The sequence below is a fragment of the Diabrotica virgifera genome, chromosome 3, assembly GCF_917563875.1.
Source record: "Diabrotica virgifera virgifera chromosome 3, PGI_DIABVI_V3a".
NCBI classification, from domain to species: Eukaryota; Metazoa; Arthropoda; class Insecta; order Coleoptera; family Chrysomelidae; genus Diabrotica; species Diabrotica virgifera.
In genome coordinates, this window is record NC_065445.1 from 220,160,875 (window position 1) to 220,179,637 (window position 18,763).

Here is an 18,763-nt window from a genome sequence, read left to right on the forward strand (position 1 = left end):
ACAGAAGTGAATACTTCTTATAGATTCGATCCGATTCGATTTATTTTATTTATTTTTATTATATTATATTATAGATTCCTTTCAAACTATGTATACTCAAATTGTATTTTTAAACATCTTATTTATTTTATATAATAATTAAATTTACATTTATATTTTATTAGATAATAATTTAAAATTTAGTTTAATATTGACAAATATGTCAAACTGTACTCTAAAGGGCCAAACGCACCTAAACAACGTATGTTTTGTTGATACATGTACAAACATAATAATGAATATGTATAACTAAATGATAAATAAATTATGTAATTCCTTTATTCAATTTAAAAAATATTATTTTAATATATCGTACCGATACCTATAATTTGTTTAAATTATTAATAATAAGTGTATAGAGTATAGATTATACATTGAATATTACGGTATACCCCAAGGTTACCACTCGCATCACGATTTTTTAATGACGCCCAATACGATTTTACTTCCGTTAAAATTCCATACCGAGCAATAAGAAGTATTCACCTCAAAAAATAAACTTTTACTTTTCTAATAATTCTCAAAATATTGTTGTCATTTATTAAGGAATTTAAACTTGACTACCTCGTAAAACATAATAATAATAATTAAATACTTTACATAAAAATGCAATGAAAAGGACATATATCTACTAATGCGACGTACATAATATGTGGATCTTTTCGGAAACCAGTTTTTCGAACTTGTGCTCTATTCCAGCGGTTCTCAATCTTTTTGTATCATGTACCACCAAATACTTTTTATTATTTTTGGTACCACCTAACTGAAATGCATATCTAACTAGGTGATCTAATATACTATAATACTATATACCTATAATAGTGGTGCTGATTTTGGCTGTTTTTGCGTTTTGTGTACCACCTCAAAAAATGAAATGTACCACCAGTGGTACATGTACCACAGATTGAGAACCGCTGCTCTATTCGATACGCAAACAATGATGTCATTTTTCGAATCCTAAGCGATTTCACACTTTCATTTTAATAGCAGTCATTAATGAGATACTCAACTCTTATAATATACAATATACAGTATGGTGCAAATTTTTGGAATAAATTCGTTATTTCGTAAGCCAGCGATTAAAAAAAATCCCGAAACAAGTCGATTTTTTTTTAAATTATGATTTTTTGGCATATATTACTAGTGATGAAGTAATGGATGATTTTTTCAATGAGAATAGGGGGCGTGTGTTAGCTAATTTGAAAGGGTATTCAATTCTCTATATACACTCAGTTGCAAAAAATCGATCCACTTAAAAATTTGGTCATTTTTTGGTAAACAATCACTTAAATCGGACAACAGGTTTTAGGCTATTGATTATGTACTATAGAAAGGAACTACAACGTTAACGGGGTTTTATTATTTCATATGGTCAATGAATCTCTCTGTATGAAAAAACCGCGGAGTGCTTCCATTTAAAGGGGTGCGTTTTTGAGAAATGGGTGAATTAGTCCCTGGGCACAGGTTACATTAGGGTGAGTTCTATGCACTTTTGGTACAAACACGTCGACATAAAAATTATTTCTGGTTAAATATTATATCTAAATATAACTTTTTAAAGTCAAAGATACTTTTTTTTACAAAAATATATTCAAAAGAAAATGCACAAAGAAACCCAAAAGAAAGAAATTTTGTTTTTTGTCCCATAACTTTTGTCCACGGGGATATAGCTATACACATTGCTTCCCAGAAAAAAAACTTACATATTTTCTCTTTAAAATGATGTTTGGTAGAGGTCATTGGGATTTACAGTTTTCGAAATATGATTTTTCAAAGTTCGCCGCTCACAGCAATTTTGGGCAATTTTCCTTGTTATTTCGCAAATATTGTTCTGTAACTTTTTTCTACGTAACTTTAGGTATATGCAATGGTACATATAAGAGGAATAGAAATCAATTACCTTTAAAATGGTCTACTGTATAATGTTGTACGACTTCTTTTAAAGAGGTTATCTTTTTCAAGACTTTTAGCGAGTTTTTATATTTTTTACGATTATTTTTTAAATTTCCCATTATAACTTTTTTTTCTATATGGTATATATTATATTATAATAAAAAAGAAAGCTTATTCTGTTTACTTTAAAATGGTGTATGTATTATAAAAATTCTAGGGTTATTTTTGAATAAGATATGCTTTTTCAAATTGTAATAAGTACTTGCAACGATTTTTGATTTTAGGATTATTTTTTAAATTCCTCATTATAACTTTTTTATGTGATTGTGTGTTATGATTGAATCTTATTTTTTATAGGTAAGACTTTGGATCCACTTGACTCGGTCGGAAAAACTTGAAAATATGGATTAATTCCAATATTTACTGTCAAAGCTCCTGCACCACAAGTTTTGCTTGAAAAAATAGCATGTAAATGTACCAAAGGATGTACAAAAAACTGCGGTTGTAGGAAGATAGGAATTAGTTGTTCAATATTCTGCAAAGGGTGCATGTGCATGGGTACTAATTGTGGAAACTCTAAACTCTAAGATAACTGAGGTGTCAGAGGAAGATATTGAAGCTAATGCTAACGAAGAGATGGACTTTGATTTTGAAAATTTTGTTAATGTCAACGTTTAAATAATTTTAAATAAAGTGATGTTTTTTAAGACTAATGTTTATGTAATTTTTGTAAAAGAAATAATTATAAATAACACAGGTAAAAAAATATCAAAGAATGACTCGGATTCCATTATTTAAATATAGATGATACACCATTTTAAAGAACAGAGAGGGTAAACACTCTCTTTATTGAGCAATATATAATAATTCATGTACAAGAAAAAAAGTTATAATGAGAAATTTCAAAAATAATCGTAAAAAATGTAAAAAATAATATTTTTTTATATTAGGTATTATATAATATATAATATATTATATAATAATTTTGTTTTATTTTTATATTATATTATAAAAAAATCTTTAAAAGTATAAAACCTTGAAAAACCATAATCTCTTTAAAAAAAAAGTCGTACAACGCTATACAGTAGACCATTTTAAAGGTAATTGATTTCTATTCCTATTACGTGTACCATCGCATATACCTAAAGTTACGTAGAAAAAAGTTACAGAACAATATTTGCGAAATAACAAGGAAAATTGCCCAAAATTGCTGTGAGTGGCGAACTTTGAAAAATCATATTTCGAAAACTGTAAATCCTAATGACCTATACCAAACATCATTTTAAAGAGAAAATATGTAAGTTTTTTTTATGTAAAGCAATGTCTATACCTATATCTCCGTGGACAAAAGTTATGGGACAAAAAACAAAATTTCTTATTTTTGGGTTTCTTTGTGCTTTTTCTTTTGAATATATTTTTGTAAAAAAAAGTATATTTGACTTTAAAAAGTTTTATTTAGATAGGAAATTTAACCAGGAACAATTTTTATGTAGACGTATTTGTACCAAAAGTGCATAGAACTCACCTTAATGTAACCTGTGCCCAGGGACTAATTCACCCATTTCTCAAAAACGCACCCCTTTAAATGGTAGCACTCCGCGGTTTTTTCATATATAGATGTCCATTGACCATATCAAATAATAAAACCCCGTTAACGTTGTAGTTCCTTTTAGCTATCTTATTTTGAATATAATCAATAGCCTATTTAGGAAATTCGAGACATCCAAAATGACCAAATTTTTAAGTGGATCGATTTTTTTGCACGTGAGTAGTAATATAAACATTAACAGAATTATTTATATAGGGTGTCCAAAAAAAATTAGAATTAGGTATATTACGTAATTGACACAAAAAAGAAGAATGTATATAATTTATTTATTTCAAAATACATGTTACTGCTGTCAGGAAAGAGAAAAAAATGTTTGACAAAAAACATTGCTTTTGGCTTAAATTAAATGTTCAAACTGCCAAGAGGCAGGTGGGTGACAGCTTGACATTGAATTTAAGCGAAAAGTAATGTTTATTTTTCGAATTAACATTTTTTCAGTTTTCTGACAGCAGTAAAATATATTTTGATTTAAAGAAATTACATACATTCTTCTTTTTGTGTTAATTAATTTAATTAAAAAAATATTTTGGACACCCTGTATAAATAATTATGTTAATGTTTATATTACTGAATAGAGAATTAAATTATCTTTCAAATGAGCTATCACACGACCCCTATTCTCATTTAAAATAATCATTGATTACGGCATCATACCCAGATGGATGACGTCACTAGTCTGATATATAAATATGTCAAAAATTTAAAATTTAAAAATAAAAATCGACCTGTTTCAGGATTTTTTCTTAAAGTCGCCGGCTTACGAAATATCGAATTTATTCCAATAATGAGTACCATACGTATAAGATGTTTTAAATTGAACCAAACATTATTTGAGAGCTTTGCTCGCTATTTCGGGTCAATAGATTTTTCTTTTATTTTTGTTGCAATGTAAGCTTATTGAAAAGAATTGTCTAAAAGGGGATACAGTACCCATCTGTATTACAGATTGTACAGTACGAGTACAGAGTGTACAGTACCTATCAGATTATACTATACATTATGATCATCTTCATGATCTTGTTCTACAAATTGCCATCCTTTTTGTGTCTGAAAACAATGAAAAGGGCTTCAACAATCAACGCAAAGAAATCAAAATGGATGGTGGTTGGAAAAATTATTATCGAAGACTCAGTACCTACTAAAATTAGATAACAAAATCCTGAAAAGTGTGGATTATACAGGGTGTCCCGAAAAGAATGGTCATAAATTATACCACACATTCTGGGGTCAAAAATAGTTCGATTGAACCTAACTTACCTTAGTACAAATGTGCTCACAAAAAAAGTTACAGCCCTTTGAAGTTACAAAATGAAAATCGATTTTTTTCAATATATCGAAAACTATTAGAGATTTTTTATTGAAAATGGACATGTATAATTCTTATGTCAGGAACATCTTAAAACAAAATTATAGTGAAATTTGTCCACCCCATAAAAAATTTATGGGGATTTTGTTCCCTTAAACCCCCCCAAACTTTTGTGTACGTTCCAATTAATTCATTATTGTGGTACCATTAGTTAAACACAACGTTTTTAAAACTTTTTTGGCTCTTAGTATTTTTTAGATAAGCCAGTTTTTATTGAGATGCGGCTTCTTCAATATATTTACGTAAAAATTTTATGGGGGTTTTGTTCCTTTAAACCCCCCTAATGTTTGTGTACGTTCCAATTAAACTATTATTGTGGTACCATTAGTTAAACACAGTGTTTTTAAAACTTTTGTCTCTTAGTCTTTTGTTCATGAGTCACCTTTTATCGAGATGTAGCTTCTTTTTCAAAATATACCTAAAAATGTAAATTATAAATAAATTTTCAGATTATTAACAGGTCTCTATAACCGTACTTAACCATATACAAATATGTGGTGGATTCGACAAATATTCAAAATATCTCGATAAACACTGGCTTATCGAAAAAGTACTAAGAGGCAAAAAAGTTTTAAAAATAATGTGTTTAACTAATAGTGCCACAATAATAATTTAATTGGAACGTACACAAAAGTTTGGGGGGGTTTAAGGGAACAAAACCCCCATAAAATTTGTATGGGGTGCACAAATTTTACTTAATTTTTTTTTAAGATATTGCTGTCGTAAAAATGCCACATGTCAATTTTCAATAAAAAATCTCTGAGAGTTTTCGATATATGAAAAAAAATCGATTTTCATTTTGTAACTTCAAAGGGCTGTAACTTTTTTTGTGTGCACTATTGTATATAGGTAAGTGAGGTTCAATCAACCTATTTTTGACCCCAGAATCTGTGGTATAATTTATGACCAATCTTTTCGGGACACCCTGTATATCTGGGAGCTGGACTAACTGCAGGGTTGAAAGTGACGAGGAAATTTCGAGCAAAATAGAACTTGCACGGAAAAGCTTTAAGTGGCGTTCTATATTGTGCAGTAGAAGTCTGTTATTGACCACACGTTTAAGAGTATTGAAGTGCTACGTCTGGTCCGTTTTGATCTATGGATTATGGATGTGAAACCTGGAGAAAAAAAATAAAAACCTTATAATTTAGAAGCGTTCGAGTTATGGGGTTACCGTTGCCGCCTAAATAGGGTTACGCTTGTTTCACATTATAAGAATTTTGACGGTACGATGGTTGAAATTTACATAGTGGCTCGAGCAATCATATGGAATCTTTCTCCCTTTACCGAATGTTTCAAGCGGTGAAGGGAGAAAGATTCCATATGATTGCTCGAGCCACTATGTAAATTCCAACCATCGTACGGTCAAAATTCTTATAATGTGAAACAAGCGTTAGACAGGGCTGTGTCTTGTCGCCATCACTGTTTAATGCATACTCGGAAGAAATATTGAAAAAAGCATTAGAAGATGAAGTAGCAGGCATAAAAATAAATGGCCTACCCTTGCGAAATTAGATATGCTGATGACACAATACTAAGAGCAGAAAATACCACAGATCTACAAAGAATTTTAGATAAGGTTGTTGCAACGAGCGAAGAATTTGGTCTGTCAGGTCAGTAAACATAAAGAAAACAAAATTCATGATTATATCAAAGAAAAATATTAGAAACATCAATCTACACGTAAATAATAAGACGATAGAACGAGTTCAGAATTATAACTATTTAGGGACAAACATTATAGTAGGGGAGCAAAGTATGCTAAATGTGCAGTCACTCGAGCGCTTTGAGGACCTATTGGGTTGTGAAGAGTAGATCCTAAAACCAAAAAAAGTTAAGTAAAGTTTTTCATTTTAGTGGGCGCTTGCCATTTTTTAATTTAATTTTCCATTTCCAACAATTGTTTTTTCCGATTATAGCGCCATCTATCCATTATTCTAAAAAAATGTTTCGAATAAAAGTTACTTATTTTTATGTAAAGAATCCAAATCTGGAATAAAAATTTGGGGCTCTTATTTAAGATTTTAAAGTAACCCCCGACCCCACCTCCGTGGGGGGTCGTGTTTGGTACCATTCGATAGATTTTTCAAAAATATTGATTAAGTGTATTTTACAGTTTTTCGATCTAATGTTTAATTTGCGAAATATCGCGGGATTTGTATTTAAAATTTTAAATTTACCCCCACCCCTCTCCATGGGGGTCATGCTTGGTATCATTCGATTGATTTTTGAAAAATATTGAACACGTATTTTTTATTTTTTCGATCTAACGTTCATTTCGCAAATTATTCGCTTTTTTTTGTGAAGCTTTTTAACTCACCCATTTCCTTACCCCGCTCAAATCGTCAGATTTTTGAAATATACACTCTTTTGATGTACTTAACTTACCTTATCTTAATCTAACATTTCGAGTATTTTTAAGGATAGATTTTATTTTTCGGGCCCCCCTTAACGAACTCCCGTGTATTAAGAGCTAATAATATGGTAGAGGTACATCTGCAGGGCACCAGGTTTCTCCCCATATGATAATCTGACGCGCTCGAGTAACTGCAATAATCCCCGCTTGGGCTCCCCTACCATTAGTGAAACAAACGATTATACCAAATAAATCAGAATTAGAATAGAAAAGGCTAGAAGTGCATTCACTAATATGAAACAAATATTATGTAGTAGAGACCTCAACCTAAATCTTAGAAAGCGAGTACTAAAATGTTATGTATTTTCTGTTCTTTTGTATGGTGTGGAGACATGTACTCTTAATAAACTATGTCTCAATAGATTGGAAGCATTTGAAATGTGGACATATCGAAGAATGCTGAGAATCTCCTGGACAGACAGAATAACCAATGAGGAAGTAGGTACTAAGAAGAATACAGAACAGCAGGGAGATACTGGATTCCATCAAAATAAGAAGACTTCAATACTTGAGTCATATAACACTTGGGAGCAGATATGAACTCCTAAAATTAATTATGCAGGGAAAGATTCAAGGAAGCCGCAGCATAGGTAGGAGAAACATGTCCTGGTTGAGAAATCTCAGAGAATGGTTTGGATGCAGCTCAACTGAACTCTTTCGGGTAGTATCAGAAGTAAGAATAGCAATGATGATTGCCAACCTTCGTCGCGGAGATTGCACGTAAAGGAGAAGTTGCTTGCTCAGAATCCCGTGTAATATACATATATCTAACGAACGCGTGCTAGAGACCATGCACAAAGAGCTAGAATTAATATCAAAATGAGAAAGGTCCAATACTTCGGTCATATGAGGCGCTCCGAGGAAAAAGGGCGAATACGCCAGTTACAGTTTTTTTTTAATGCAATGGATAGCCTGATCATTATTCGAACAATGTACCACCATAACATGGTTTATTCGTCCTTTCTATTCAGAACTATAATAGGTTGACTTAACGGAAGCAAACTGTATGAATCTTAAAAAGTATGGTAAATGTTCCGTGGAACAACGGCGAATACGCCACCGCTACGTCGGTACACAGCTAGCCCTCCCACTTCTGTCTTGCCAAATTTCTGAATAAAATTTCCGTGATTTCCGTCTTATTTTTACCGTTTTAAGCTACAGTGTCGTTTTGCTTGTCAAAACAAGTAGTTTTTATTTTGATTAGTTTGAATAGTTTGTTACTTTACTAATAAAGTTAAAATTTTACTGCTACAATGTCAGAAAGCGAGTTTACAGAAGACCAAAACAAAGGCTACACTAGAAAAAGGTCGAAAACTGAAGACACGTGGCAAAAGAATGTGAATAAAGTTAAAAGAAACTCAGGTGAAGAATACAGCACCATTAAAAACAGAAAACTTGTGCCTAATGTTCCTGTGGATGTTTTGAGAAAGTAGGTTTGGAGAAAATTAGTATAATTTTTAAAAACTTTTGGGAATTATCTGAGTATAACCTACAAAACGCTTACTTATCTAAAAGAGTGAAATCTGTTTCTGTCAACCGTTGTCGCATTAAAAATCGACCTAGTCGAAAGTTACGTAGTATTGAGTACAGTGTACTTTTTGAAAGCAATGAATTTAAAGTCTGCAGAAAAGCATTCTATGCGATTCATGGTGTCACTGAAAAGAGGGTTCGAACTGTTTTGAATAAAGTATCCACAAGTGGCACTGTAGAATTGGACAGAAGAGGAAATAAAAATCCAGTTAACAAAGTAAGTGTAGAAATGAAAGAAACTGTAATGTTACATGTAAATAGTTTACCCAAATGTTCAAGCCATTACAGCAGAGCAAAAAGCCCTTACCGAAAGTACCTTTCCACAGACTTAAACATAAACAAGTTGTATGACCTGTACTGTGAGTGGATGACAGAAAATCACCCTTTAATTGACCCTGTCAGCTCACGGTTCTATCGTGACACATTTAATAAAAAATTCAATATTGGTTTCAACCCTCCTAAGTCGGATACTTGTAATTTTTGTGACAAAACAGATATGGAACTTTCAAATTGTGATGATTTACAACGTAACCAATTGCAAGTTGCCAAGGAACTTCATTTAAGACGAGCCAAAGCAGTTCAAAAAATACTTAAAAGTTATAAAAGTAATAATGAAGACTCAGTTTCAGCAATTTGTATAGATCTGCAGCAAACTCTCCCTACCCCTAAACTGACGACATCTGTACAGTATTACAAAAGGAAGCTTTGGACCTACAATTTTGCAGTCCATGATGTTAAATCTGGAAAATGTGTTATGTACATGTGGAATGAAAGTACTGGAGGTCGTGGTTCATGTGAAATAGCAAGCTGCTTGTCCCATTACTTTGATTCTATGGATCATCAAGTCAAAAAAGTTGTGCTATTTAGTGACAATTGTGGGGGCCAGAACAAAAATATGAACATTGTTTTAGCTTGTTTGAAAAAAATTCATGAATTAAAATTTGATTTCATAGAACATTACTTTATGATTCCTGGACATTCATATTTACCTTGTGACAGGGATTTTGGTCACATTGAGTTAAGGCTTCGAAATATTGATGTTTATTCTGAAGACCACTATATTGACTTAATTCGTTCATCAAGGAAGGTCAGACCATTCAAAGTAGTAAAAATGACATCATCAATGTTTTTTGATTTCACTGCTCTTCAGAAGTTAATTACAAAAAGAAAATCAACTGCTAGTTTTAAAGATGGTAAAGTATTTCTTTACTCCAAGTTGTTCAAACAAGGGTTTTCCATACAACCAACGTACCAAAATGTTTTGTCCGAACAAGTTGTTTTGCAGAAAGGAAAAGTAGGAGAATATCAACGCCATTTGTTTGATTTATCTGCCGCAGTTTTGTCTCCTAAATACCAACAGCCTATAAAACTTTCAGAGGAAAAAATAAAAGACATCAAGTCACTTCTTCCATACATACCGCTTCATCATAGGAGTTTCTTTGATGAGCTGATATCTCTCCAAGAATCACAAACCAATTTGGCAACGCTAACTGGAGAAAGTCAGGATGATGTTATGGATTTTTGCTTGAATTAATAATTTATTGTTTGGTGTTTTTTTAGTTTTTGATTTATCTTAAACAGAACAATTTTTAATTAAAAAATGTTTTTCATATCATATCCTTTGAATAAAACTTTTTTCAATATCCTGAATTATAATTTTGGTTTAGATGGGGTGATCTTATTTGCTTAACAAGCAAAACTTTTTATAAAAAAAATAGTTTTTACCTAACCGCATTACAAAATTTTGATGACGTGTATATTCGCCCTTATTGAATTAAAAACACTTTTTCAACTTTAATCGCGTTTTTCTCAAAATGCCCATTTGGCGTATTCGCCGTTTGTCCACGGAGCGCCTCATATAATGAGAGGACCTAAATATCGCTTACTCTGGTTGATCATTCAGGACAAAATCGAAGGAAAACGCTGGGTCGGAAGGAAACAACTGTCTTGGCTGCGTAACATTAGACAATGGAGAGGTCGAACGGTCGAGGAATGTTAAATTCTCTCGTTGTTCTTGAATTTGACGGAACGTGAGATTTGAATCAATTATGACAATTTTTGACCTCCAAATTAGATCGGTTTGTACTGTCATATATTTAGTAACTTAGTAATTTACACTCAAAAAAACTTAGTTTTTTTACAACAATTTAATTTTTTGTTTCAACGAACTTTTAGACATTGACGAATGTATTTGGTTATTGTCACAATGATTGAATAATAATTGTGAAAATAACTAGAGCACATTAATCAATAACACTCAATTTATTTAGCCAATAACTTAGTTTCGTATATTTAATAAATAATGTTAATTCTGGCAGCAAGAAAAGAATTTCCTTGGTTTATCGTGACAACGTACAGATTTCATTAAAACAATGTACAAATGTTGTTAATATAGAGTAATATATGATTATTGTATAGATGTAAACTGTAAACTGATTGTTGTGACAACGAATGCAATAATAAATCTACTACTGCGTTTAATAACCACAATCAATGCGTTCATGGTGACAATAAATGTAGTTGTTGAGACAATAAATGTTTTGCTTGACCATTTGAAATGTAACGGCTTTTCCTTATCGTTTCCCTAGCTTCTCTGTGTTTAACAAAAAATAATTCTTTGTTAAACAATGCTGTTACCTCTGCCGAAGTGCTGAATAAAAATTTCATTTCGTTTTCAAGTGTAGTCCGTAGTAGAAGGAAGTTTTCGTGTGTCTATTATCGTGAAATTTCGGTCGAATTATTTTTAAATTGTTTTCGAATCCTGAGAAAACTAATTAGTATTTTTGAAAATTTAAACCCAGAATAAAATATTACAGTATTATCGAGGGTCTGAAGTCCCTGAGAACTTCTATAATGATTATTTTAATAAGTCACAGGGGCGAAAAAGAGTCATTTAGTATGATTTTGAATTTCAAATATACCATTCAAAAGAAACTTTTTGTTTATTCTAAGGTACTTTCAGCCCTCGGTAATAATATAATCTTTTATTCTGCGTTTCAATTTTTAAAAAATTCCTAGTTTTCTCAGGATGCCAAAAAAAAAGAATGCGTTTAAAAAGAATTCGATCGAAATTTTGCACCTGCGCTCTCAAAAAGGATTAAAGTGATATACATTTTTGGAATCACTATTTCAAACGCTTTTAAATGAGCTTTCTTTTAAACGCTAAATGGGAAATGCACTTTCCCATTTAAAAAAACTAAAGTTGTGGCTATCACCTGAAGAGGGATCGCGTAAAGTTCGAAACATTGACGTTATAATATACTTTGATTATTTTAAAAATCGACCTGTCCGAGCGTTTTGCTTATGTGCTAAAAATAAATAAGTTAATAAGGGTGGGGGGGGGAGTGTAACACTTATTCCAGCGCACTGTATAAATTAAATCATAATATGATTTCTCACACAGTGTAAAGTCCATTAGGTTTAGGACAAAAAAAAAGGGGATTTAAAAAATTATTATTAATCAATATCATACATTGGGCTAATGCATTCAGTAATTATTAATATAAAATACGTTCATAGCAGGAATGAACGAAACTGATTGTAAGAATGAATAGAATTGCTTGTAAGAATAACCGTATTTATTGTGGGAATGAACGGAATTAATTGTAAGAATAAACGGAAATAGTTGTAGAAATAAACGAAATACGTTAGGAGAAATAACACTGTTATTGACACAACGAATAGTCTTCGTCGGTCAATTAACGACGTTGTTGTTTCAATGAATACTGTTCGTTGACTCAATGAACAGGGTTCGTAATATCAATAAAGTGATATTATGGTATACATAATGAATGTTCATCCATCCAATAAACGTAATACATTGGCTCAACTACCGAAAATAATGAATTGATGAACATCGCTTTGTTGTTCCAATAAAAGCAAGAATTGGACAAATTTTAAGTATTGCGTTTGTTGTCTGAAATTAACATTTTTATTGATATTACGTACCTTTTTCGTTGAGTGTACAAAAGTGATTTAAAATAATTTATAGAAGTGGAAGCGAGCCTTTTAAACAAATTTGCATTAGACAAGCTTTTCATTGCTTATTTTCTCACACGCTAAATATTTTATCAAATCATTTCAGTATCTTCTTGTGTGGTCATGAAACTAACAAGGTCGTAATGTCAGCGCTCGTAATTGCTTATACGAAAACGTTTTCGACCAGAAAAGGCCATTGTCTCTCCGCATGAGTTTTTGTTTTGTAAGTCATCACATCATTCGTCTCCTGCTGGCGTTATTGACTGATTAAATTTACTTTTTAGTAATATTGCAATACTGCACTTTAGTACATTCATCATCATCGTAATGTGGCGATGATATACAGTATACCTAATTTCATCTATTGGACCCAGAGAATTGCAGAGGAATTAATTTATTAAACAAAACAATAAAATTAACAACCAAAGTGATAACAGACAAACTGAATGAAATTTTAACATTAACAGAAGAACGACAAGGTTCTAGGTCTGGAAAATCATGCACCGACGCTATATCTACAATGAGGCAAGTTCAAGAGATATATCATTAGAATACAACCAAACTGCATATAATTTATGTTTCGTGGATCTTACGAAGGCATTGATTTGTGGCGTTTTTTTTTGTGATCAATTATTTTAATGTTTATATTGAGATTTTTTTATTAATTTTGTTTTCTTTTTTCAGGTAAGCCAGTTTTTGATTTACGTTCTCATCCCGGTAAGTTTTGATACTAAATGATTTAGATCATATGAAATATTTCCATGTTTTTCTTAAAATGCGTATGCCTCATTGCATAAACACATCTTAAGCTTAAGAAGTGCCTTAAGCTCACCTTATGAAACATAAGTGTTGCATTATTGAGTCTTAGATAAGAATGGAAAATTATGGCGCAGCGTAAGTGAGACTTAAAGTGGCCCTATACATAAGCTGATCTGGGCTAAGCTGGAGCTTAAGATTTATTGGAGCAACCAGGCATTAGATAATTATAAGTGAATGAAAATTTTGGGAAATTTGAAAATTTTGGGAAATTTTTATACAGGCAGGTAACTTATTGCAAATCATATTCTAAATGTTTTCTTCCGAAGATTTATACAGCAAACTATTGTGTTTTTTTTATCAGAGTAAATAGGTATTTGATAATGTCATTCATTTATAAAAAAAGAATGATTGTTTTCAAAGATTGGTTTCCTATATTATATCCTTTTGTAAATGGGTTCCTAGAATTAAGGAAGTTAAAAAGTTTATCTATGGCTTTAATGGATTTTATGGTTTTTTCAACTCCTATAAATTACTCTAACATTCCATAATATAACATCTGCATTATTTCGACCCTTGGAGCACCTCTTGGAGGATCTTCTGGAATTTCGTGACTTTCCGACACTAAATTAATGCAAACAGAGTACTCGTGGGGTTCTGGGGTTGCTGAGTACGATTATGACGTAGGTGAATGCCCTTGGAGTATCTGGTGTCCAAGGCGGATGCAAATAAAAAGAATATCATAATTAATATCGATAGTTCTTAAAAACCAGCTCTTTATTTTTTACAATCAAGAGTTTGAACATTTTACATTTTCAATTAATAGACACATTTATTATTTATCACATCACTTATCATATTTTCATCTTCGGCGAGAAATTCCTCTTCGTCTTCGCTAGTGACACTGTCATTAGCATTTAGAACGGTGGGGTTGGAGCAATTGATGCCTTAACAATTTTTTACATGCAAGTGTACATGATACTCCGTGTCCCTGGCATCCGTACATCTTCCCACAATCTGTAAAAAGGCACGTGGTTCGCAAAAGGAATCTAACACTATAGACATTGACTGAATGAGCAGCTGGTTACACTGGCTTTCGCACTTGTTTCTCTTCTTATTCTTATCCACCAATATCCGTTTCGGATATTGGCGATCAGCATAGGTATCCTAACTTTCCTTGCTGCTATTCGGAATAGGCCGGTTGTCGATGTATTAAACCACTTCCTCAGGTTTTGAAGTCAAGATACTCTTCTTCTCCCTGGTCCGCTCTTTCCAAATACCTTGCCCTGAAGAATGAAATGCAACAAGCCATATCTCTGTTCAGGCGCGGATACAGGGGGAGGGTCAACGGGTCCATGGACACCCCTATTGTATTTGGTCTATAAGTATTTTTTTATTAACTTAACTCTAAACTTTAAGCCATCAGTACAACACTAAATTACACGACAACATCTTCCAAAGAATTGAAAGAAGCCATAAAATCTAATAAAAGTCCCTTCTCTGAAAAATAATCTGCAGGTGCATTTGTTTGGGTACCAGTGGAACCATAAAGAACGGAAATATTTTTCTCAATTCAAAGAATAACAAAAATGATATTTTAAAATGCAAACACATTACACTGGGTATAAATCTTATCTCATGAAAAGTCACGTTTCAAATTTTCGATACAATAAAGATATAAAAATTTGTATTTTACTAGATAATCCATGCGTACCTACCCATTGATGGTAAAAAGGTTAATCTTTATAGTAAAGGACGACCAGTGAGATTAATAGTCGTGAATTGTCTATCAATCCTTTTGATACCGTAGGTATCTGGGATTATATAGTGTATTTTATCCTTAGAGTAAGTGTGAATCGTATGGCTATATCTGGAAAATATAATAGTATCGTTCGCGGTACCTGTTCGGTACTTGTCCAGGATTACTTCGCATGCGCACTTTAAAAATCGCATGCGCACTTTAATAAAAAGAACGCTCTTTTTTAAAGTGCGCATGCGAAGTAATCCTGGACAAGTACGGAACAGGTACCGCGAACGATACTAATATTTGAGCAGTGTTGCCACCCACAGGTCTTGGACAAAATTTCGGGAGACTGCTCCTATTTTTCGGTAGAAATCGTCAAATTTCGGTAGATTTCATTTTTTGTTTCTTTTGCTATCACATTGCAAAAAATGATACCTTAGGTACGAGTATTCAGAAATAAACTACATTCATCATCATAATATAATGATCAATAATCACCATTCATCATAAAAATCATTCAAAGTTCAACATCGGTATACCTTAAAAAAATATATATTTTCTCGGCTTTCTAGGTATTATAGAGCAATTTTCTTCATTTTTTTTTAATCCAAAGTAACTCGAGTAGAGCCGTCTAACTAACGCAATACTAAATATCAAGGATGCTTTAGTTTTGTTATGAGGAATTAATTTATTTATAATAAAATAAAACTGCATATTTTTTCCTTTTGTAGACTCTTTAAAAAACTTACCACACGTGTACCTATTAACGTTCAAAATACAAATATTCTTATTTGAAAGCTGTATAATTGTTTAAACAAGTTAAAAAATTTTGTTATAATAAATAATAGTTATAAGTTATTAACATTTATAAATTACTGTATTTCGAATTAGAAACTATTAAGATCTAGAATATTTATTTAAAACATTTTTCTCTAAAATCTACAAAGAATGTTTTATAGGAAAAAACATGATTTTTTACACTTTATAATCGTTTAAAAACAAAACAATGTGGGATATTGAAGCAATTGAGAACGAGAAAAATTTTTAATGTTCTTTAGTTATGTCGAAATACTGTAAGTTAAAAAGGTGCAAAATAAATTTCTTCTCTTTTAAGATTTTAATATAAATACTATTTTTAGTTTGGAATTATCTTCTATATCAAAATAAGCCACAATCCTTCAGTATTCACTATTCAGATTCAGGTAGATACATTTTACTCCCAAAATCATAATATAAAAGGACAAAGGACTGGTCATAAAATTAATATCGGTAAATTCATATCTGCTGTGTCACAAGCTAGTAAAAGCAATTCAAGAATTCTTGAAAATGTACTAAACTCTGTTGCCAAATCTATCCGCTAAAAAAAATTTTCTAATAATTTTGATTTTTCGGTGGAAAAATAATCGGCAGATTAATTTGAAAATTAAGAATTTTGATTTTTCGGTAGAAAAAAAGGAGAATTAGGTAGATCTGTAGATTTGACAGGTATTCGATAGATCTACCGAAAAATCGGTAGCTGTGGCATCACTGTATTTGAGGTTAGTCTGCCCCCCCTATTCTGAATTTCTAGATCCCCGCCTATCTGTGTTTATTTTCATTCCTCATAACATGGCCAAGATATTCTAGTTCGCACTCTTTGATGGCGTTAATAATTTCGCATTCTTTGTCCATTCCACGTAGGACCTCAAAAACCCTCGAGTGATCTGTTTGCATCAATTTAGTGCCGAAAATCCACGAAACTCTAAAATATGACATGTCTTTTAGCAGTAACCCTGGGCACCAGGTGCTCCAGGAGTCGGTTATGATGGCGAATTCGTTTTCAGCGACTACAAGAACCCCCGAGTAACAAAATCTGGCCGTTAGTATACTGATTTTGACATGTTTTCATACAATTCGATATGGCTCCAAAAATTGCATGCACTTTTGGATGCATTTTATGCCCTGTAAATTCAATTGTGCATTTCCACTCATTTTTCTATTGTAGACTTTTTTTCTGACGTCATCCCGAACATAATGCAAACAGTCGCAAGTTGAGAGGTGCTGTATTTAAAAATCGATTTATTTCGGCGTTTTTTGTTTTAAATGGCCTGGTCTAAAGGGGCCCACAAATTGCGTTATTGCTCGGCGAGCAAGTCTGCTCGAACAAAGATGACGAACACGAGTTGCACACACACTTCAGTTTTGTTTGGTAATTTGTCCGAATATGAAACGAATCTATTTGTGTGCAGTACCGGCGGCGTTTGCCATGAATTCAAGCAAACAACTTAAAGGAACAAAATGGGTGAAAAAATGTAAAAAAAATATAAATTCTAATAAAAACGTTCTACTCATCTGGCGAAAATCCATCCTATTGAAACAATTCGTTGAGAAATATAGACTTTTAATTTAAAACAAAGATGTTAAAAAATAAATGAATACGCCACTTATGGATAAACAGAGTCGGTTTTTAAAACTGTTGTACCCACACACTTCAGATTTTCTGGAATTGAGGTGCTTATCGAACAAGTTTGACAGACAAAATCAAGCTGATCCTGATAAATGATTATTCCATTATTTTTGCACGCCAACAACAAAACAACAACGACAGTTTTCAATCCACACATTTCGGTTTGCATCATTTTTGTTCGAATAGACTTGCTTGTCGAACAAAACTGTCGAGCAATAACGCAGTTTGTAGGCCCCTTAAGAGGCAAACAATATTTCACCCGTGTTGAGCTGCCCCCCCCTTTCAAAAATCAAAAAACAAATAGCCCTGATTTATGAGCTATTTATGAGCTTTCATATTCCGCAAACTAAAAATTTTGAGCTCGTTCCACTGAGCAGGAATTTAATACTTAAACATAGGAATATTGAATCGGTTTTTGCGGCAGAATTACGAGCTGTTTATGAGCTCTTGAAATTATATAGTTTCGATTTTTGAGCTCATCCCCTTCACCCCCAAACAACCCTTTAATTGATTTAACTTAAGAGAAAAATGCTGAGAAAACTTAAAATATATCGTATTACGGATATAATTCCTATAGCTTATATACTCTAAGAATAAACTATTAAATCACGTGCATTTCGATTATTGAGCTACAACCCCTTCGCAAGAAAACCACCCTATCTTCCTGGCTTAAGAGAAAGTTGTACTTAAAATGCATTAACTTAATTATTTGGCGACTACATATCATTTAATAATTTATAAGCTTCCAAATTACGCGCATTTAGATAAGTAAATTGCAATTTATTTTGTATAGTGCAGTCACTGAAGGTAAAAATCAACGATTACCTTCAATTTCGGTGAACCTTCATCGATTTTCACGAAAATTGGTCAGTGTTTAGAGGATACGTCAAGAAACAAAGGTGACATGGTACCACCTTGCGCCTTTACCCTGAGGGTGGATACCGCCCCTTCTCGGGGGTGAAAATTATTTTATAAAAAATAACTGC

The 18,763-nt window shown here is 32.2% G+C and overlaps 1 protein-coding gene across 1 annotated transcript in view; it reads left to right on the forward strand.

Annotated features, from left to right (window-relative positions):
- The window catches only part of LOC114325940 (titin), a 333,570-nt gene that overhangs the window by 151,564 nt on the left and 163,243 nt on the right, over nucleotides 1-18,763 (forward strand). Inside the window, exon 6 of the mRNA XM_050647669.1 lies at nucleotides 13,516-13,548. Coding sequence (XP_050503626.1) covers nucleotides 13,516-13,548 — 33 coding nt within the window. The remainder of the gene's footprint in view (nucleotides 1-13,515; nucleotides 13,549-18,763) is intronic.